Source organism: Bos javanicus, chromosome X (genome assembly GCF_032452875.1).
Source record: "Bos javanicus breed banteng chromosome X, ARS-OSU_banteng_1.0, whole genome shotgun sequence".
In the NCBI taxonomy this organism is placed as follows: Eukaryota; Metazoa; Chordata; class Mammalia; order Artiodactyla; family Bovidae; genus Bos; species Bos javanicus.
The window spans coordinates 90,318,653-90,341,521 of record NC_083897.1 but is presented as its reverse complement, the minus strand read 5'-3'; the positions used below and the strand labels follow the sequence as shown (position 1 = coordinate 90,341,521).

Below are 22,869 nucleotides of genomic sequence, written 5' to 3'. Positions count from 1 at the left end.
AGTAAGCCAGAAAGAAAAACACCAATACAGTATACTAATGCATGTATATGGAATTTAGAAAGATGGTAACAATAACCCTGTATATGAGACAGCAAAAGAGACACAGATGTATAGAACAGTCTTTTGGACTCTGTGGGAGAGGAAGAGGGAGTAGGTAGGATGATTTGGGAGAATGGCATTGAAACATGTATAATATCATATAAGAAATGAATCGTCAGTCCAGGTTTGATGCAGGATACAGGATGCTTGGGGCTGGTGCACTGGGATAACCCAGAGGGATGGTACGGGGAGGGAGGTGGGAGGGGGGTTCAGGATGGGGAACACGTGTACACCCGTGGCAGATTCATGATGATGTATGGCAAAACCAATATAATATTGTAAAGCAATTAGCCTCCAATTAAAATAAATAAATTTAAAATTTTTAAAAATAGGAGATACTTGAGGGTTCTTTTTGGGAATAAGTCAGTGACTCTTATTTCCCTCTAGTTTATGTGGAGAAAATATTGGCCACTCATATCTGACAGTCTCCAAAGACGACTTCTTCATTATGAGTCTCAATCCCACTGAATCCTCCCAGCTGGCTGGGTATCCTCTCTTACAGCTAATAAGCTACTTGTTAACAAAATAGGATATCTGCATGTGCCTCTCAAGAATATTAAGCCTTGTATCCAATGTAGAACAGGCCTTCGCTCATTGGTTTTGAACATTCAGATAAAGTCTGCAGCCCAGTGATAATAGCACTTCTTTCCTATACCAATGTCTACTCTTTTCTTCCCTTTGGCTGATTTCAGACGCTTCAAAGAAAAGCGTGTCATGAACAACTATTTTGGAATTGGACTAGATGCTAAAATTTCTCTGGAATTCAACACCAGAAGAGATGAACACCCAGGACAATACAAGTAAGGAAAAGAAACTTCCCTGCCCACATGCAAACACACAATCACAATACACACATGTACTCCTGCATCCCCCACATCACAAACAACAACAGAACTCTTTTGAAAAGTAAAGAGTCCGTCATTTGAAAGTAAAATATTAGTCTGAAGCTTAGCCTAATAAGATAGCTTGCCCCAAATGTTGACCAAATCTGTGATGACTGCACTGGTATTCTGAACTTGGAGCCATCTTCATGGTCTTGACCTGTGGACTGCTGTGTAAATACAGCTAACTGTGTTACTGTTAGTGAAAACAGATTGCATTGACTTGATTCAGCCAATTCTCTATCTTTGTTCTGTCTCTGAGAATTTGACAAGGTCCTAGTAGTAGTTTCAGGTCTGCTTTTGCTTGGCAAGGCTGCAAAGTACCAAAGATCACTCTACTAGTTCTTAGGGTTCCTAACCTGGTTCCCCTGGACCTACTGATTTTACCCCATTCAGGGCTGGCCTGCTTGGCACCTTCCAGTACTTTTGTACTGTAGATATACCCTAAGGCAGCCTCAGACTTCTTCTGGTAGATTGAAATTATGAAGAAAAATAAGCACCTCCTCCATCCACCATCATCACTCCTGCCACCTGCCACCAGAAGTTCTTTCTCACAACAGGTCTGCGCTGAGAAACAAGTACTTTATCAGATAAGCATTTTGAAAATATTGTTTCCCAGTTGCTTGTCTTTTTTGTTGTTATTGCTTGTCTTTTCATTTAATGGTATCTTATGATATACAAAAGTTTTGAATTTTGATGAGTTCCTATTAATTGATTTATTTTTTTTATGGACCATGATTTTGATGCTGTATCTAAGAAATCTTTGCCTAACCCAAGGTCTTAAAAATTTGCTCTGTTTTCTTCCAAAATTATTGTTTTTTTCTCTTACCTTTAAGTCTGTGACCTGCTTCAAGTTAATTTTTATGTGTGGTGTTAGGTAAGAACCTAGTTCATCTTTTTGCACATGGATATCCAATTACCACAACACCATTTTTAAAAACTACCCTTTGAATTGTATTTCCCCCAACAAATTGTGTTGGCACCTTTGTCAAAAATTGCTTGACCCTAAATATAAAGGTTTTTTCCCTAGACTCTCATGTATGTTCCGCTGATCTATGTATCTATCCTATGCAAGCACCACACTGTCTTGATAACTGTAGCTTTATAGTAAGTTTGGAAATTGGGAGATGAAAGTCCTCCAACTTTGTTCTTTTTTAAGAATGGTCTTAGTTGTTCTAGGTATTTTGCATTTCCGTATAACTAAGCTCTGATTTTTAATAGATGAGGAAACTAAAGTGTCCAGAGAACTTATGGTTTAAAGCAGAGTGCAAATAATATTGTGCTAGCCTTGTTACATTTCAAAACCCATGTCTTGTGGTGGCTCATTTCTGTGACTCTACTTTGAAAGTTCAGAGTAGATTCTATCCAGCCTTTCTAGGGATTGTGAGTATCCTGCCTGCTTTTATCAGAGACTCTACAGTGAGCAGGACCTTGTTCTTCCCACCTCCACCACAAGTCTCCTGATATCCTTACCTGTCCCATATTCTCTCCACTGGGCCCTCCTCTACAGTCTGTCTAGTAAGCTTAGCTCTATTCTATAGCACTGAATTAAGTGTTTAGCCTTTGACTATATGGATCACAACAAACTGGAAAATTCTTAAAGAGATGGGAATACCAGACCACCTGACCTGCCTCCTGAGAAATCTATATGCAGGTCAAGAAGCAACAGTTAGAACTGGACATGGAACAACAGGGTGGTTCCAAATCAGAAAAGGAGTACGTCAAGGCTGTATATTGTCACCCTGCTTATTTAACTTATATGCAGAGTATATCATGCAAAATGCTGGGCTGGATGAAACACAAGCTGGAATCAAGATTGCCAGGAGAATATCAATAACCTCAGATAGACAGATGACACCATCCTTATGGGAGAAAGTGAAGAAGAACTAAAGAGCCTCTTGATGAATGTGAAAGAAGAGAGTGAAAAAGCTGGCTTAAAACTCAACATTTAGAAAACATGGCACCCAGTCCCATCACTTCATGGCAAATAGATGAGGAAGCAATGGAAACAGTGTCAGACTTTATTTTCTTGGGCTCCAAAATCACTGCAGATGGTGACTGCAGCCGTGAAATTAAAAGACTCTTGCTCCTTGGAAGAAAATCTATGACAAACCTAGACAGCATATTAAAAAACAGAGACATTACTTCGCCAACAAAGGTCCATCTAGTCAAAGGTATGGTTTTTCCAGTACTCATGTATGGATGTGAGAGTTGGGCTATAAAGAAAGTTGAGTGCCAAAGAATTGATGCTTTTGAACTGTGGTATTGGAGAAGACTCTTGAGAATCCCTTGGACTGCAAGGAGATCCAACCAGTCCATCCTAAAGGAAATCAGTCCTGAATATTCATTGGAAGGAATGATGCTAAAAGCTGAAACTCCAATACTTTGGCCACCTGATGTAAAGAACTGACTCATTTGAAAAGACCCTGATGCTGGGAAAGATTGAAGGCAGAAGAAGAAGGGGATGAGATGGTTGGATATAGCATCACCGACTCGATGGACATGAGTTTGAGTAAGCCCCAGGATTTGGTGATGGATATGGAAGCCTGGCGTGTTGCAGTCCATGGGTTCTCAAAGAGTCAGACACGACTGAGCAACTGAACTGAACTGAAGTCTTTGATATACAGGTCTTACAAAATCCCTCCACTTTGCCAGAAAAGTTATGCTTCAAAGAAACTGCAGTCTGTCACATATTTCAAATGAAATTGATTCCAAGAGGGTAAAATCTTGATCTCCCAGAGTGGCACTTGCTGGTATGTACCAGCCAGTTGGGCTTCCTAGGTGATGCAAGTGGTAAAGAAACCAATGCAGGAGACATAAGAGAAGCAGGCTCGATCCCAGGGTCAGGAAGATCCCCTGGAGGAGGGCATGGTAACCCACTCAAGTATTTTTGCCTGGAGAACCTCATGGACAGAGGAAGTTGGTGGGCTACTGTTCAAAGGATTGCAAAGAGTCGAAACAACTGAAGTGACTTAACACGTACAAGCCAGTTATGCTCACAGCTTTTTATGAGCTTTATTTTAAAATATAGCCTATCTCTTGCAAAACTGAACCAATATCAACAGCAAGTGACAAATCAATGGGACGCTGAAGTCTCAAGGACACCCAGGAACCCATTACAGCTGGTGTATGAATAAGGATTCCAGTTACACTATCCTAGCATTCCCTCTTGTGTCACGTTACCATGACTCCTCCCTATAACAAGGCACTTGAGGAATAAGATGGTATCTCGTCTTACTTTTCTTCATCCGTTTACCTTTATTCACCCTCTGACTATCTTTCTCTACCTTTATCTCCCTGTAGTAGCCGCTTTAAGAACAAGATGTGGTATGGCCTTCTGGGAAGCAAGGAACTCTTTCAGCGCTCTTACAGGAAACTGGAAGAACGAGTGCACCTGGAGGTCAGTGGAAAAAGAGGATGATCCTTCCTGGGCATCAAGAAAGGAAATATCATGACCTTGAGAATCAACTTCCCTCTATATCCTTAGTTCTTCTCAAGCTTTAACTCTAATCCTCACTCATGGGAGTAAAGCATGAAGATAGGTTTCCATTTTATGGATAAGAAAATGATAGCATGACAAGAAGACAGAGCCCTTCCCCCATGTCTGTAAATATGCCTTCACACTGGTATCTGAAGAGCCAGCCAATAAGGGCTACTCTTTTCTTTCAGTGTGATGGAGAGGCCATCTCCTTGCCAAATCTGCAAGGCATTGTAGTGCTCAACATTACCAGCTATGCCGGAGGCGTCAACTTTTGGGGAAGCAGCACGGCAACCACAGTGAGTATGGAACAGGGAATGGGGAGGGAGAAAAATCTTGACCCCTCTAAAGTCTATCAGAAAGGAGAGCTGAACTGACTGGAGTGTGGGGGAAAAGGAGGCAGGCTGGGGACCATTATTAGCAGCTGTATGATGAGTATTTTTAAGGCAATTACCACCCCATAGCACAAGAATCAACCAAAAACCTGAGGATCAGATCAATTCTTCCGTGTTGCATGGACTTTGAATTTTCCATTTCTCAAGCCTGACAGATCCTTGAAAGGTTGACTACATTATGATCTTTTCTCTACGGAGGTCTATCAATAAAAATCTCCTGAGAAATTGGTCATGAATCCTTTCCTCTGAGCTCACCCAAGAAGGCCATGAGACCAGTGGCTTTGGGGATTTATGATGCTATATTGGACAGGGAGGGAACCAGCTAAGAGTTGTGATCTCAAAAGGAGCTGAGTTTAGGTCTCAGTGCCTTTCTCCCAAGTTGGCTTCCTGACCTCATCCTTCCCCTTTTCATAATGTAGTAGTTTCTCCACTCTTCATGAGCTAGAAAACATTATTTTACTATGAGCTTTCAAAGCATACCTGCTTGTGACAAAGTATGGTTCTTCAAGAGTGAGATATGTGACACAGTTCTTTTTCTTCAGGAATATGAGGCTCCTGCGATAGATGACGGGAAGCTAGAGGTAGTGGCAATCTTTGGTTCTGTACAGATGGCAATGTCTCGTATCATCAACCTGCATCATCATCGCATCGCCCAGGTAGGCACACGCTGGGTGGGCACCAGAAAGGGTCTGAGCTCTGTGGCTACAACATAGGATGTGGGGTGCTCCCAGGAATTAACCAGGTATAAGAATGGCAGGGTGGAGGGAGTAGGGTATCTGGTAGGCAGCAAGGTGCTGGCTGAGGTTAGAAATAGAGGTGGTAGGAACCAAAGGAGCAAAAAGTCTATAGCAAACATATGTTTCCTCCCTGGGATAGTCTGATTCACAATTTTGCTGATCCTGTTCAGATACACATTTAGGCTGTGACTGTGAGATTATCAGATTAGTCTATAGTCATTGCCTGATTTTTCTTCCCCATTCTCCCTCCTCCTCTTCTCTGGCAGTGCCGTGAGGTGATGATAACTATCAATGGTGAAGAAGGTGTCCCAGTACAGGTGGATGGAGAGGCCTGGGTTCAGAGGCCAGGCCTTATCAAGATTAGATACAAGAACACCGCTCAGATGTTGACCAGAGATCGGGTAAGAAAGGAAGGCTCGTCTTGGGCTCCTCCATTGTCTCATCTACAGCTATCACTTGAGTACTGAATGCTTCCAGTCAGGCAGAATTTCTCAAAGGGAGGTCTGCATGACATCTCAGAATCACCTTGGGTGCCTGTTAGAGATGCTCATTCCTAGGCCCCACAAGGTCCCACTGCATCAGAATGGGGAAGGGTATTTCCTGGGAACTTGCATTTGCAGACAAGCTCTCTGAGATACTCTCGTACGTAGAGACACTTGCAAAGCACTGTCCAAGAGAGTGAGACAAGGAGCTGCCTCCTGTGGTTTTCAACAAAGTTGTCCTCATTCTTACAATGCACAGAGAGCTAAAGACCTCAGTGGTTATGGAGAAATCTGCTCCCTCAACAAGAGATTCTTCATTGAATAGGATCTTTAGGTTCCAAATGGTATGGACCTAACAGAAGCAGAAGATATTAAGAAGAGGTGGCAAGAATACACGTAACTGTACAAAAAACATCTTCATGACGAAGATAATCATGATGGTGTGATCACTCACCTAGAGCCAGACATCCTGGAATGTGAAGTCAAGTGGGCCTCAGAAAGCATCACTATGAACAAAGCTAGTGGAGGTGATGGAATTCTAGTTGAGCTATTTCAAATCTTGAAAGATGAGGCTATGAAAGTGCTGCACTCAATATGCTAGCACATTTGGAAAACTCAGCAGTGGCCACAGGACTGGAAAAGGTCAGTTTTCATTCCAATCCCAAAGAAAGGCAATGCCAAAGAATGCTCAAACTGCCACACAATTGCACTCATCTCACACGCTAGTAAGTGAAAGTGAAGTCGCTCAGTTGTGTCCAACTCTTTGCGACCCCTTGGACTTGTAGCCCACCAGGCTCCTCCATCCATGGGGTTTTCCAGGCAAGAATACTGGAGTGGGTTGCCATTTCCTTCTCCAAGAGATCTTCCCAACCCAGGGATTGAACCCGGGTCTCCTGCATTGTAGGCAAACGCTTTACCGTCTGAGCCACCAGGGAAGCCCACACGCTAGTAAAGTAATGCTCAAAATTCTCCAAGCCAGGCTTCAGCGGTACGTGAACCGTGAACTTCCAGATGTTCAAGCTGCTTTTAGCAAAGGCAGAGGAACCAGAGATCAAATTGACAACATCCAATGGATCATCAAAAAAGCAAGAGAGTTCCAGAAAAACATCTATTTGTGCTTTATTGACTATGCCAAAGCCTTTGACTGTGTGGATCACAATAAAATGTGGAAAATTCTGAAAGAGATGGGAATACCAAACTACCTGACCTGCCTCTTGAGAAACCTATATGCAGGTCAGGAAGCAACAGTTAGGACTGGACATGGAACAACAGACTGGTTCCAAATAGGAAAAGGAGTACATCAGGCTGTAACTGTCACCCTGCTTATTTAACTTATATGCAGAGTACATCATGAAAAAACGCTGGACTGGAAGAAGCACAAGCTAGAATCAAAATTGCTGGGAGAAAGATCAATAACCTCAGATATGAAGATGACACCATTCTTATGGCAGAAAATGAAAAGGAACTAAAAAGCCTCTTGATGAAAGTGAAAGAGGAGAGTGAAAAAGTTGGCTTAAAGCTCAACATTCAGAAAATGAAGATCATGGCATCTGGTCCCATCACTTCATGGGAAATAGATGGGGAAACAGTGGAAACAGTCAGACTTTATTTTTCAGGCTCCAAAATGACTGCAGATGGTGACTGCAGCCGTGAAATTAAAAGACACTTACTCCTTGGAAGGAAAGTTATGACCAACCTAGATAGCATATTAAAAAGGAGAGACATTACTTTGCCACCAAAGGTCTGTCTAGTCAAGGTTATGGTTTTTCCAGTAGTCATGTATGGATGTGAGAGTTGGACTGTGAAGAAAGCTGAGTGCCCAAGAATTGATGGTTTTCAACTATGGTGTTGGAGAAGACTCTTGAGAGTCCCTTGGACTACAAGGAGATCCAACCAGTCCATTCTAAAGGAGATCAGTCCTGGGTGTTCTTCTGAAGGAATGACGCTAAAGCTGAAACTCCAGTACTTTGGCCACCTCATGCGAAGAGTTGACTCATTGGAAAAGACTCTGATGCTGGGAGGGATTGGGGGCAGGAGGAGAAGGGGACGACAGAGGATGAGATGGCTGGATGGCATCACTGACTTGATGGACGTGAGTTTGAGTGAAATCTGGGAGTTGGTAATGGACAGGGAGCCCTGGCATGCTGCATTCATGGGGTCGCAAAGAGTCGGACACGACTGAGCGACTGAACTGAACTGATAAGGCATCTTAAAGGGCTTCCCTGATAGCTCAGTTGGTAAAGAATCCGCCTGCAATGAGGGAGACCTGAGTTCAATCCCTGGGTTGGGAAGATCCCCTGAAGAAGGGAACGGCTACCCACTCCAGTATTCTGGCCTGGAGAATTCCATGGACTGTATAGTCCATGGGGTTGCAAAGATTTGGACACAACAGAGTGACTTTCACTTTCACGGCATCTTAAAATCCTGCATTCACAAATATCACCCACCTCAGCTAAACCATCTAAAGCTAAAAAGGAGCCATTGTTGATCAGTGTTCAGTGATTACAGGCTTTCTTACACTGTGGCCTATGCACAGTCCATAGACACAGCACTAGTGAAGGGGTGGGATGTCTAGTTTATAAACTACCTGCTTTGTGTTGGGCACTTTACATATATTCTCTCAAATAGATCCTGTCAACAATCTATGAGGTTCAGTTCAGTCGCTCAGTCATGTCCGACTCTTTGCAACCCCATGAACCGCAGCATGCCAGGCCTCCCTGTCCATCACCAACTCCCGGAGTTTACCCAAACTCATGTCCATTGAGTCAGTGATGCCATCCAACCATCTCATCCTCTGTCATCCCCTTGACCTCCTGCCCTCAATGTTTCCCAGCATCAGGGTCTTTTCAAATGAGTCAGCTCTTCGCATCAGGTGGCCAAAGCACTGGAGTTTCAACATCAGTCTTTCCAATAAAAACCCAGGACTGATCTCCTGTATGATGGACTGGTTGGATCTCCTTGCAGTCCAAGGGACTCTCAAGAGTCTTCTCCAACACCACAGTACAAAAGCATCAATTCTTCAGTACTCAGCTTTCTTTATGGTCCAACTCTCACATCCATACATGACTACTGGAAAAACCATAGCCTTGACTAGATGGACCTTTGTTGACAAAGTAATGTCTCTGATTTTTAATATGCTGTCTAGGTTGATCATAACTTTCCTTCCAAGGAGTAAGTGTCTTTTAATTTCATGACTGCAATCACCATCTGTAGTGATTTTGTAGCCCCAAAAAATAAAGTCTGACACTCTTTCCATTGTTTCCCCATCTATTTGCCATTAAGTGATGGGACCAGATGCCATGATCTTAGTTTTCTGAATGTTGAGGTTTAAGCCAACTTTTTTACTCTCCTCTTTCTATGAGGTACATACACTTATTCCCATTTTACAGGTGAGGAAAATAAGGACCAGAGAGGTTAAATACTTTTCTAAAAGTCACATGACTAGTGAATGACAGAAGCACAATTCAAAGTTAAATTAGATACATCTGGCTCTAAAATCCATCAGCATATATTGCCTAGATTCGGCAAAGAAGGGAGCATGAAATGGGCTCCACTGTCTTACTGATCATGATGCCTTCCTATAGAAGCTTCTGGAAGGCAGACATCTGTCTGATTCAAGCGTCTTGTCCCAAGACTTGGCATTGTAACAGTAAAAACAACAACAAAACTATAAGTGCTTAGTATTAAAGACATTGAATAAAATGTTGGACAGATGTATAAAGTGTGGAGATGGGTGTATGGGGGAATATGTGGGGCCCTCATTCCCCTTGACCCACACATATCAGACTCACATACAGACCTGTCATGTGCCCTCTTAGCTAACAGCAGTCATTAGGATCTGCCACTGTCTTCATTTCCAGGACTTTGAGAACTCAATGAAAATGTGGGAGTGCAAGCATGCTGAAATCCAAGCTGCTTCTCAACCCCAGCTGGATTCCCAGGAATTTCAAGATAGCCTCTCTGATGAGGAGTATGCCCAGATACAGCACTTAACTCGGCTTGCAGAAAACCTCATCAGCAGGTAAGTGGTCTGGCCCAGATACAGGCCTGGAAATCCCAAGAAGGGATGGGGAGAAGAAGCCAACTTGTGTCTATAGGCTACTGCAGAGCCTGACCTCAGAAAGGAGTCTTTCCCAGAGCTCTGAGGATTGAAAGGGACTCTAACAATCCAGACAGGAAGTAGTCTTTGTGGTCAGCTTGGACTTCTCCCATTAAGTCCAAAGATGAATTTTGATCTCTTCCTGCTGCCCCAGACCCAACAGGATTTAAAATGTTTATCCTTGGCCTTAAATATCAGGAAGGCCTTAGAGTTTCTGGAATCAGCTCCTTCCTCTATTCTAGCCTCCCACTCTTCCAAAGTACCTAGTATCTAATTCAGGTGAGATAAGGATGGACAAAGTGGGAATTCCCTGGCAGTCCAGTGGTTAGGACTTGGTGCTTTCACTGCCAGGACCCGGGGTTCCACCCCTGGTTGGGGAACTAAGATCCCCCAAAAAAGGATGGACAAAAGTGAATACCTATAGAAGAGTAGAAACATTTTCTGGCATAAGTGGCTACCTAGAAACGAGTAGAAATAATAGGAGGGAGTAAAGAATACAATTCAGGTACTCAGAGCTTTCATTTTTACTTTTAATCCTAACCCTCACAAGTACCTCAGACCAGAAGTCCTTCAGAACTCTAGACTCATTTATTTGTCCTTGCTTTATTACAGACTTACTGACCTGAGCAAGGTCCACCAGCATGTGTCTGTCCTCATGGATTCTGTGAATGCCAGTGCTAACACCCTAAACGATGTATTTTACAAACAAGAGAGTGGCAATGAGACAGCTGCAGCTTCCTGCACTCCCATTGAGGTAAGGGACGAAGGGGCAGATGAAGGAAAGGAGTAAACCAAATAGGAAAGGGAATAGAAGGAAAGGAAGAGGAACCAGAGGCTGGCTAGAAAGCCCGAGCAAATGACATGGCAGGAAACTGATGGATGGAGTAGAAAGAGAGGCAGATATTCCTTGACTTGTTACAGGTTCAGAGTGGCTACTGGGAGAATCCCATAGCAGACTTCATCAGCCTGAGAGCTATCTACCACACTGGTCTCAAGGAGAAATAGCCTGTGAATGGAGAGGAACTTGGCTTTGGCCCTTCCTCATCCTAGGTGGATCCCTGTATAACCTGTTAAGGCGATACTTGTCATTGAAACCTGAACTCCAGGCTGCCTTGGTTTTCCTCTTGAGGGAAAGGTCCAGATTAGGATGCTTGATGTTAAATGTGCCATCTCGTGACTTGACCCACTGGCAGAAGATTTTTAAGTGATGTTTTTTAAAAGTAACTTTATGCTAAGAAAAACCATACAAAAGGGCCACATACAGGATCAGGATCTCCTAAAATATAGGCTACCTATTTATGGGGGGGCCAGATCTTCGTTGGAAGGGGCCTGGAGTTTCAAGAAGAGAGATGGTTAGGCCTAATTCCACATTCCTTGGAAAAGGCGGCTTTAGCTAGTGGCACGGAGAGGGCAATGGCACCCCACTCCAGTACTCTTGCCTGGAAAATCCCATAGATGGAGGACCCTAGTTGGCTGCAGTCCATGGGGTCGCTAAGAGTCAGACACAACTGAGCGACTTCACTTTCACTTTTCACTTTCATACATTGGAGAAGGAAATGGCAACCCACTCCAGTGTTCTTGCCTGGAGAATCCCAGGGATGGGGGAGCCTGGTGGGCTGCCGTCTATGGGGTCGCACCGAGTCAGACACGACTGAAGCAACTTAGCAGCAGCAGCAGCAGCAGCTAGTGGCAAGAAGTGGCCTTAAATTTATGTCCGGTTTGCATATTTTGTGTTTCCCTATACCCAGAGTACTCAATCAGTGATGATAAATGCAAAGTTGCCCTTTGTCACTACATAGGACACACCAGTACAGCTGCACTTATAGTTGATAGCTGGCATCAGTTTTGACTGGTTGGTGCCCATGCTGAACTATTAGTTGTGCTATATTGTGAATATTACTTTTTCACTTACAGCCACATCCTACTAGCCTGCCCCTACCTTCCCGCAGAAAAGCCAGTTGCATGCTTACTAACCAACAACTTCTCTCTCTTTGTCCTTTCCCTTCCTCTCTTTTCTTCTCCTCTCAGACTTTAACCAGAAATGATGCAGTAGATGTTACATTTAGTCTTAAAGGGCTCTACGATGACACCAAAGCTTTCCTGGATGAAAACTTGGTGAGTGGATGGGTTTGGAACAAGGGAGGGCAATGTATCCCATCTGAAGTTGCTCACAGTCTGCACTTGGTTCTAAGGCATTGGAAAACATGTAGGAGCATTTTGCCCAGGTTTTATCTGGCAGTCCCTGCTGCGTCATCCTCACCTAGAGTTATTATCGATCATGTCACTTCATAAATTATGCGAGTCCATAGGAACTATCATATCCTTGAAGAAAAATCTCCCCCTCTTCTTTGGCAAATGTTACTTAGGTCCATACGAGACCAAACAGAAGTAGGGTGTTCTCATTATACCCAATACAGCTTCAGTAGAAAGGGGTGAGCTCTTTTGAGCTGCTCTATGTCTCCCAAGTTTCCATAATACGTCTTTCACCATGTGGGAAGAGAGTAAGGAACAGTGGGGGAAATTGGCGGTCTCTGAGTTCAAATCTGCCAGTTACTAACTGTATTAATTTCCTAAGGATGCTGTAACAAACAGTGAAACCTGGGTGACTTTGGACAACAGAAAGTCATTGTTTCACTGTTCTGTAGGCTAGCAGCCTGAAATCAAGGTGTCAGCAGGCTTATGTTCCCTCTGAAACCTGTAGGGAAATCCTTCCTTGCCTCTTCCTAGCTGCTGGTGATTTGTTGGCAGTGTTTGGAGCATTCCTTGGCTTGTAATACAGATGCACTGCTCCAATCCTCCATATTCACATGGTGCTCTCTTCTGTCTTCCCATGGCCATCTCCTTAAAGGACACCAGTCATACTGGATGAGGGCCAACCCTACACCAGGGTCCAGACCAGGCCAATGATCTCAGTAATTACATCTTCAGTGACCCTATTTCCCAATAGTTGAGGTACTGAAAGTTAGGATTTCAAGATTATCTTTCTGGAGGGGACACAAATGAATCCATAACAGTATCTGTATGAGGTAACTTCACCTCTGTTTCCCAACCTACAAAATAGGGATTGTAATCTCTACCTCTCCAGGTTGTTGTGAGGATTAAACAAACTACTGTTTATTAAGTGCCTAGCTCTGCCTAGCAGCTTGACAGATGGTAGATTTTATCAGTGGTAGGGAAAATGGACTGAGGCTCAGTTTTTGAGCTACAAGAAGAGTTGCTATTTCTCATACTGCAAAGCCCATAGGCACACCTAGTGAGTGTGCGCTAATGAGTCAACTGAACATGACCACCCCACTTTGAGTTTCACTGCTAAGGCCCTGAGGAAGATGCTGTTCTTGCTTCTCATCTAATTAAGGTTTATTTGAAGAGGGGCCTCTGAGTTGATTTGGAAGAAGGGCATCCACTTCCCCCTTCCATTTGCACATCTAATTGGCACACTGCACAGGTGGCAGAGTGGCAAAGACAATCAGGCCAGACTGTCCCAGCATCTGAGCTCCAGGCTAGAGTTTCAGCCTTTAGAGACAGCACCAGAAGTACCTTCTATATATAGGTAGAGCTCAATGGCCTTGCCAATTTGAGCAGCAGGAAATATGGGAGCCTGGCCTCTCATTGACACTCAGGCTTTCCTGAGGCTCATGGGCTCATGAAAATTGACTTATACCAGCCAACAACCCAAACTGAGCACATACCACACTTAATAAAGAACCTGGTAAGGACCCACACACACATACAAACATCCAAATGAGACCTGGGTGCAAATGGAAGCTAAGAAAGGCCATATCATGAAGGTGACATGGACATAAGGTTTATTTCATTTAAATGTTGTTATTTCTCCCTTTGAAGGAGGAGGACAATAAGGAACTCAGTGTCGGGAGAGGGTTGTAGCCTTTTGATGAAGAAAATCCCACCCAGTAACTCCCACTTCCCTTATTCGGCAAACTGACTTAGTGATGTGTTCGAACAGGAACAAGAAGTGAGCAACAAAGCCCCCTGAGTCAGTTTGCACATTTATCTCAGAAGAGAGTCCTGGACAAGGTCTCTCTTGGAGCCAGAAGGACAAGAGAATATAGCACGAGATTCAGGCCCACCCATGTACTGTTTTTCAGAGCCTGATTCTCTAGGTACCAAATAGGAAGTTCTTAGGAAGCCATTTTACTCCTCTCCTATTATTATCAGGAATCATTTTCTAAGGCCCCAGCTCCTCATTTTACTCTGTGGCTGTGGGTTTGCCTACCAAATCCCTTTTGAGCATTGCTTGTAAGTATGCCCCCAAGGGCCCCTGCCCCTCTCCCCCTTACCCCAAGTGATGGCGTGTCTGCCTGTCACTGCCGATCCCCAGCCCACAAGTGCACACACGTGTCCTGTGCACCTGGGCTGCCCTGTACTGTCCTAACTCATTAGTTGTAAAGCAAAAGCAGATCATTTGTCAGCATGACTTGGTCACCCTCTCATATTCCATCCTGATTGGTCATAACCTCCAATCCCCACCCCCTGCTCATTCACCTGCCACTCCTTTGTGACAGTTGGGAAGGTTCCACTAAAGGCTGGCTCATGCACAGCAAGAAGCCACATAAGTACCAAATTGAAAGTAGAGCACATGCCAGGGAGGAGAGATGAAGGCAAGTTAGGTGATCTGGAAAGGACATCAGGGCTGATGATACTGGCATGCATCTGTCCTCCCAGCTCACTAATGGAATATGAACGATCTCACCCATGTTGTTGGTCTGGAACTTGGGTCTTCTAAGTTGGAGATGGTTTTAGAAGAATCTATTTTAACTCTTCCATGGAGTATACAGAGTTCATCCTGTGGGTGCTGGGGGATACTAGGGAATGCTTAAGCTTTGTTTCTTGAACCTGTGAGACAAGCCAACTGAAACTATTTCTTATTTACTAAGAGTGAATAGCTAGGGGCTAAAAGCACAGCCTGGAGAGGCAGACCCTCTTTGCCAGGAACGGAAATTTGGAGCCTGTCTCTCTGTAGCCCTCCCCCTTGCTTCACAAAGCAGCCTTTAAATTATGGTAACTGGGTAATAAAGATTCCCTCCCCCCCACCAACCCTAATATCTAGCCACCCGACATACCCTTTCTGGGATAGTATGGTATAGAGGGTAGGCTATAGAGTTAAATGGATCTGGTTTCTATCTAGTCATGCGATCTTGAGCACTAAACTTTGAGTTCATTTTTCTACCTATAAAATGAAAACAGTAGTACATCATAAAGTATTATCAAGCTACTGAGAAGATGGAATGAAATCATGTATGCATAGCGCCTAGCATATAGTATGTGCTCAAAAATTGGTAGCTATTATTATGAGGACATTTAGATGTCTCCAGAGACTTGAGGATCAAGGGTAGGACCTTTATCCTGGACCCTAAGCTGTTGGGGTACAACTCAGTGTTAACTTATACTGGTCAAAGGACCTCTCTACTTTCAAACTGTGAGTATGCCAAGCTCCAAAGAAAACATCACTATCTGATTTTTTTCCTGAATCTCCCTTTTGAGAAGGTAAAGAGCTGGCTGACTATACTTTCCAGTGAACCTATGGACCAAAGGAGATATAGGTTGGCAACCTGTGGTCTAATGGCCACTAGGCAGGGACTGGGAGTTGGGGAGAAGGCAAGAGTCTATGACGTATTGGCGTTGGATGCTCACTCTTTTTCCTGTTTTCACCAGCTGAGAAATGCTGAATATGAGGCCGCACTGAAAATTTCCCTGGATGCCATGAGTAAGGAGTTTGAAAAGCTATCCAAGATTGACTGGATGAATTCAATCCTTTTTCCGGAGGTATGTGACCTGTGGATTGGGAAATAAAGGGAAAGAGGGGTTTCTTCCTGAGGGCTTTGCCTTCCAGTGTAAGCCAGGACACAATGACTGATATAGCAGATGGAGACCAGTAGTGGCTTTCAGCCTGAGCTTAATGGAGCCTCCTCCTTGCATCTCCTCACCATTTAAGTAGACAGGACAAGGCAGAAAGCACATTGAAAAACTAGATGACCATGGGAACATAACCAGAAAGAAGAACCACTCTGTAGAGAAGATTGGAAAAGAATAAGCAAGACTGGTCTTTTTCTGTGCTTTTCTCCTGGCCACAATTCCCCTCCCCTGCTTAGTACCTGCTGCCAGGACTGAATTTCATCTGGTACATACCATTAGGGCCAATACCAGTTGTTTACAGCCAACATTTGTTCTAAATGGTTGGTGCCCAGGCCATACTCGTGGTTACATCTACCAAGTATCACCTCTCCCTTGCTGCTTTCTGTCCCTCCCATTCTTGGAGGAAAGCAGGCTTTCTCAGTGCCTTCCCCTAGCAGATGTGTGGCTTAAAAGAAAATCAAGCATGGCAGCAGTGGCTACAGTATAGCTCTGGGGATGCTGTCATTTTTTTACAATTCTGAGTGCTTTCCCGAGATAGAAAAATAGTGCATTTCATAAATCAAATGACTGAAAGATGTCTACCTATCACCAAGTAAGTTACTCCCATTATGGTCTGACAGGGTTTTTCTTTAAACTTCTCTACCATGGAATTGCTCATTTCAACACTGTGTAGGAATCCTTATTTATTTTACTCATTATACCTGTTTTCTGACTTTATACACCAGTTATACGAATGTGAGCAAGCCATACAAGGATTTGGACTAGTGCAGCAATTAGGCTCGGAGAAGACAATGGCACCCCACTCCAGTACTCTTGCCTGGAAAATCCCACGGACGGGGGAGCCTGGTAGGCTGTAGTCCATGGGGTCACTAAGAGTCGGACACGACTGAGCGACTTCACTTTCACTTTTCACTTTCATGCATTGGAGAAGGAAATGGCAACCCACTCCAGTGTTCTTGCCTGGAGAATCCCAGGGACGGGGAGCCTGGTGGGCTCCCGTCTATGGGGTCACACAGAGTCGAACACGACTGAAGCGACTTAGCAGCAGCAGCAGCAATTAGGCTACCATTTAAGAGAAAAAGCCATAGGCAAATTCAGATCTTAAATAGTTTAATAACTTTATCATATGCCTTTGATGCTCTTGACCAGCAGCCCTCTGGGAAAGGAAAACATGCTGTTATGCAGATAAGGAAGCAAAATCTTGTAGCACTTTCTTCTTCAGTTCAACTATCTAGCACCAAGCCCCTGGCCTAGACAGACAGACTGGATGTTGAGAGAACTAAGACAAACAGTCCATGCTCTGAGGTCTCAATATTCGAGTTTGCCTTTCCTGGGCATAATCTCTTTTTGGACTTCAGTATTTCCATAAAGATGAAGAAATGAGGCTCTAAAGAAGGGCAGAGTAGATTGAAAGAAAGGCACCTGACACCCACCTTGCTTGCCTTAATGCCACAGAAGGTGCAGATCCACTTTGATGAGGAAAAGCAGGAGGAGAGTCAGTCATTCATTGGGCTTTCCAGAGTTTTGGTTGAGAGGGAAGGTCCTGTGCCCTTACCTTAGGTTTCTTCTGAAAGGCAATTCAGAAGAGCAGTTATACATATGAGAGCATTTATTTAGGGGCTAGGGGTTTCCCTGGTGGCTCAATGGTAAAGAATCCGACTGCAGTTCAGGAAACCCGGGTTCTATCCCTGGGTCAGGAAGATCCTCTGGAGAAGGGAATGGCTACCCACTCCAGTATTTCTTGCCTGGAAAATTTCATGGACAGAGGAACCCGGTAGGGCAATAGTCCATGGGGGTCGCAAAGAGTTGGACATGACTGAGCGACTGACTACACACACATTAAAGCGTTTAGCAAAGCATCTGGCACAGAGTAGGATCTTGGCAAAGACCAGATGCCTTCTCAGGTATGGTACTAGTGAGTAGGGATGTCTCCCACACCTGAATAGATATCAGATTGGCCAGCTTCCTGCAGCCATCCTTGTTCACCATCTCTCCAAGCCTCTAAGAATTGTTTCTATTAGGCAACTAACATTTTGACCTTCCTTTTGTCGTGCTTTGCTAGGAAAAGTCCTCAGACACTGACAGCAAAAGCTTCAGACTGAAAGTTAAGTTCCCCAAATTGGGGAAAAGGAAGTCAGAAGAAGAATATAAGTCTCAATCAGGCCAAGGCATCCAGGGATTTATTGGTAAGTTTCCCCCACAGGCATCAAGGTCATGAAGACCTCCCAGCAGCCTAGGTCCCTCCCTCCCAAAGACCTGAAGCTCACATTAGAAATGTGTGCAGGTACGGTGGTAATGGAGGAGGCAGCCAGCTGGGAGCCAACTTTAGGTGATGCCAAGAAGTCTCTTGGATAAGGTATGAGTTAGAAAGTGATATGGAGGGACTTCCCTGACGGTCCAGTGGTTAGGACTCCATACTTCCACTGCGCGGGGCACAGGCTTGATCTCTGGTTGGGGAACTAAGATCCCACATGTTGTGCAGTGTGACCAAAAAAAAAAAAAAAGAAAGAAAGACCATTAAGAAAAAAAAGCAAGTGGTTATGGACACTAACAAGGAGAGAGCCTGAGTGGCAACCTTACGGTGCAGTCTCTGTGATGTAAACAGCTGCAGAGGAAAAAATGAGAATAAGCAGTTAACTTTCCACTTGATTCATTCCTTTCTTTGTTGATAAAGTATTGCAAAATAGTCATATTTAGATCTCTTTCCCAGTCAAATACAACTACAAGCTTCTGGTCCTACTCCAGAAAGCAGTATTATTTGACATGGGTTGGGGGTGTTGGTATGGGCACCTACAGTGTCAGGAACAGTTTTCATGACCTATCTAAACACTCCTATTCTGTATCTGTTATAGTCGGTCCCTGGAAATGCAAACTTTGTTTCATTATTTGAATTTTGGTTCCACCTCTTCTTCAGAATACAGGCTTCCCAGGTGGCACAGTGATAAAGAAAACACCTGCCAATGCAGGAGACACAAGAGACATGGGTTTGGTCCCTAGGTTGGGAAGATCCCCTGGAGGAGGTCATGGCAACCCACTCAAGTATTCTTGCCTGGGAAATAAGAGGAGCCTGGTGGGCTGCAGTCCATAGGGTTGCAAAGAGTCAGACACGACTGAAGCGACTGAGCACTTCTTCAGAATTGGACTTAAATGTTCTTGATATGTCAGTGGAACTCAAAAGAATGTTCCCTTAGAGTTGTCAGTTATGCCAATTCTGATGTCAGTGGTCTCTCCTAAATTCTGAGCCTAGATGACCTGGAAGCTTGAGAGAGATAACAATAGTGGACATAGGGGGAAAAGGATGGAGGGTGGTAGTTTTTTGTTTTTTGAGAGACTAAGACTTGCACAGATGCCAAGAGAGAATTTCCTGGATCAAGTTGTGTTTGGTCCAGCTATGTTGAGTCCCAAAGAATCTGCCAGCTAGGAGACCCATGGTGCTTGAGAGTCTTTCTGAATACTCAGAAGGGGTCAATAGCCGTTTCATGGATTATCAGGTTCTAAGAACTCATCCCATCTGTGTTTGGCTCGCATGGTATTAGCTGGTTTTCTAAGATGGCTCAGAGATGGTTGATACAATATGAACAAATGAGTGTCTCCTAAAAGACTGTTTGCTCTCTTTAGGGTCCCTACATTTAGGCTGGCAATGTGCTAACCTCTTTGTTTCTATATTTGCTTTTTTTCTCTAAAGGAAATTTGTGGCATCACAGACATCACGAAGACGAAGCAAAATCTGATGATTCTCCAACACCATCAGGATCTCAACTATAATCCTGGAAAGATGGAAGAACTCACAACATTTAGGATTCTACTGAAAACTCTCGAAACCTCAATACAGGCTAGACTAAATTATTTCAGAACAAACATGAGCACCACCAAGAAAGATCCTCCAATTCTTTACACTAATACATTTTTGTCTGGACTCAATCAGGTCTCCTTAGAGGTTTACATTTTCTCATTGGCCAAAGATTCTTGTTCCGAGTTGTCTTGTTCAGTTCTTTTCGTGCATCTTGAGCAACTACAATATTTAATTGAGATATGCTTTTTGTGAATGGCCTGGGATCTGCAAAGGATTCAAGGGAGTTCACTTTTTCAGGGAGTTGGGGAATGTTTTTCTCTGACTGGCAGAAAAACTGCTGATGCTAGGAAATGAATGAAAGAAATACTCTCAGGGAGGTGAGGAGAGGGGTCAGGAAAGCCAGGTGTGGTGGTGTTTCTCCCCCAATCCCTGCCAATTGCAACTTGTAACTTCAGGAGGTCTCTACTAGTTGACTTATTAACATGAGAACTAGGTCATGGGGGCTTGTGCAGTTGCCTGTTACAATGACCATGTGAGATCTTTTCCTGTGGTGACTGCTCTCTCTGCAAAACCTTTCTGTTTTTCCATGTGCGCATGTATATCTTTGCACATGTCCAGGTGGTGCTCTGGTGGCTGGGTGGGCCACCCATTGGTTGGAACTCACCCCTATGGCAACCATACAGGCTCCCCTCCTACTGCCTTCATCCTAGCCTGCATGCCTCCATGGAGTGTTTTGCTGCATTCTTGCTGGATTTTTTAACTAAATGTTTTGCTACTGTGCTGCAGTATAGTTATGTATAGAGACATATAAAGATGTATATATATAAATATATATATATATTTTTAAGAACTGAAAATACAACTCGACCTCTAAATGACCCTATAATTTATTGTGCTAACCCAGGAATCCCTCCCCACCCCCACTACCCTACACACACATATGCCTCTACCAACTGCCCTAGTTCTTGGTGGAGCTTCTAAACTATTGGTGCATTTTCAGCGTCTCAGAAGTGGCTGGGATCTACCTATGGCCCAGCTGATTCCGACGCCCCCTTAAAATTCTGAGCCAGGCCACAGAAAGGGGAACAAAAACATCAATGCCCTAGAGAAGGGGGCTAAGCTGGCATGCTGCCTTTTTTGCTCTATCTGTCCTGGACTCTACATCAGCAACTGCCCCAACCTTTGCTGTCCCCTCACCCAATAAACAGTATATGGAGCAACGAGGCCTTGAGCTCTCTGACTTAGATGTCTGAGCAAAGGACTGCCTGACAATCAAGCCACAGCCTAGGCCCTTCCCCACAAGCTCCATCTTGGTCTGCTGTTGGTTAAGTCCCCAAATCATCTTTGAATCTCCCTTCTTGCTCCTTTCCCTTGAGTACCAGAGGGAAATTCAAAGTGATCAGAGAAAACAAGGGCCTGGGAAAATGGAGGCTAAAAGCTTCTGCTTCTCCCATGGTTCTTCTTCCAAATTTCTCAAGAAAACAAACCAGGCCAAAATTGCTCCAAATCCCAATTGGCATTTTTTTGAATTCCTGTGCCCAATCAGGCAAATCTAATCAAACTCCAGTATTTCCCCAGTGATTTCCTCTAGTCTGCCTTGTATCCCCACCCACCTTCAATTTATACCTTTAGGTAAATGTCCCTTCCCATTTACAACAGAAAGCCAGGAAACTGGCCTCTCCCCGCTTCTCAGACAAACTTAGCGTGCTCAGTTACCTGACTCAGTCCACTGGCTGGTTCATCGAGGTGCACAATCCAACTCTAAGCACTGGTTCTCAACTCTGGAATTCCACCAGCCTAGCCCACTTAAACCAGCCACCTGTGTTCCACCTCTACAGGGGTGAGGAGAAACATACTAACAAGGGGATAGTCCCCAGATGTCTGATTGCTGTGCCAAACAAACAAAAAAGTCTTAGCTCTACAACTAGTTAAGAAAGTTAATGGAAAAATATTGAGAGAAAACATTTAAAACTTATTTAAGCATCAGAATATGTTAACTTACTGTATGTATTTAAGTGGGGAATGTGCTGTTGCTGTGTCTTTGGCTTTCTCTGCATTACTCTTCCCAGGAGGAGGTATTCGATCAAATCAGTAAGGCCACAGTTGTTGCAGCCCAACTTGACTCCTCCATGGCTGCACACATTAACAGCTGCACACATGCTCACTCACAGAGTTGGGAACCAAGTTGCATTTTTTTCTCAGAAGATCCAAATGAGCAAATTTAAGGAAACAAAAGAAAGTCCTGGGAGAGGGTAGCTTTTACTTGCAGTGCCTAAGCAGGGCTGTGTCTTGTAGTTATTTTTTAATCACCGGTGACAGTAAACTGTAATAGTACTCCATCTCTTGTGCTTACTTTGCTGACTTACTACATGCCTTTGTATGTTGTAATGCTACTGTTGCTCTGTTGTATCGTCTGGATTCTGTTTCATTCACCCTGTCCTCCCAACCTGATTCAGAGTGATATTGAATAAAACCACTAGGATTGGAAGCTGGAGTCAACTCCTGGAGCAGAATTGATAGGCCATGAGACCTAGGAGCAGATGTGGCTAGCTAAATCACTTGGTTACCTCCTATACTGCTTAGTTACCAGTTGCTTTCCAAAAAAGGGAGACAGCTTTGCTGAGCACTTGCTCATACTAGCTTGAAAGTGGTTATCTCTTTTTCAAGAGAGTTGGCTCAGCCTCTGGAAGTATAAGCTCCTTTCAGGACTTCATGGTTAACTTCTTGCAGTAATATAGTTGTTCAGGTGGTGGGACCAGACACCAAATATCCATCTCAATTCTGTTCAAAGTTGCCATCAAGAGCCAAAGTTCTGGGATTTGATTGCATCTTTCTGGCACTTTCTGAGGGACTGATTGAGTGGGCAATTCCTAGTCAGAAGAACTAGTGGGGAAGCAGAATGCCAGTAGATTTGGACTGCCATTAACTGCTTTTGGTGTCAACAATATAGGAGGTCAGCAGCTATCAGTCCCTTCACCAAAAAGACGCCTGTGTTGTGTCCAAAGGAACAAGGGAAGAATAAGGAAGACAT

At 44.0% G+C, this 22,869-nt stretch overlaps 2 protein-coding genes across 2 annotated transcripts; both read left to right on the top strand.

The window, feature by feature from the left end:
• The first annotated feature begins 381 nt into the window (after positions 1 to 381).
• Positions 382 to 6,397, top strand: LOC133242627 (diacylglycerol kinase kappa-like). The gene is made up of 6 exons (XM_061408794.1): positions 382 to 899; positions 4,284 to 4,380; positions 4,650 to 4,757; positions 5,396 to 5,509; positions 5,857 to 5,991; positions 6,332 to 6,397. Exons 1-6 carry the CDS (start codon positions 757 to 759, stop codon positions 6,395 to 6,397), a joined length of 663 nt encoding a protein of 220 aa, XP_061264778.1. The 5' UTR covers positions 382 to 756.
• Positions 6,398 to 9,942: 3,545 nt separating this feature from the next.
• LOC133243329 (diacylglycerol kinase kappa-like) lies at positions 9,943 to 22,410 on the top strand. The gene is made up of 6 exons (XM_061410118.1): positions 9,943 to 10,093; positions 10,784 to 10,925; positions 12,200 to 12,286; positions 15,845 to 15,955; positions 18,108 to 18,231; positions 19,731 to 22,410. Exons 1-6 carry the CDS (start codon positions 9,948 to 9,950, stop codon positions 19,808 to 19,810), a joined length of 690 nt encoding a protein of 229 aa, XP_061266102.1. The 5' UTR covers positions 9,943 to 9,947; the 3' UTR covers positions 19,811 to 22,410.
• The last annotated feature ends 459 nt before the right edge of the window (positions 22,411 to 22,869 follow it).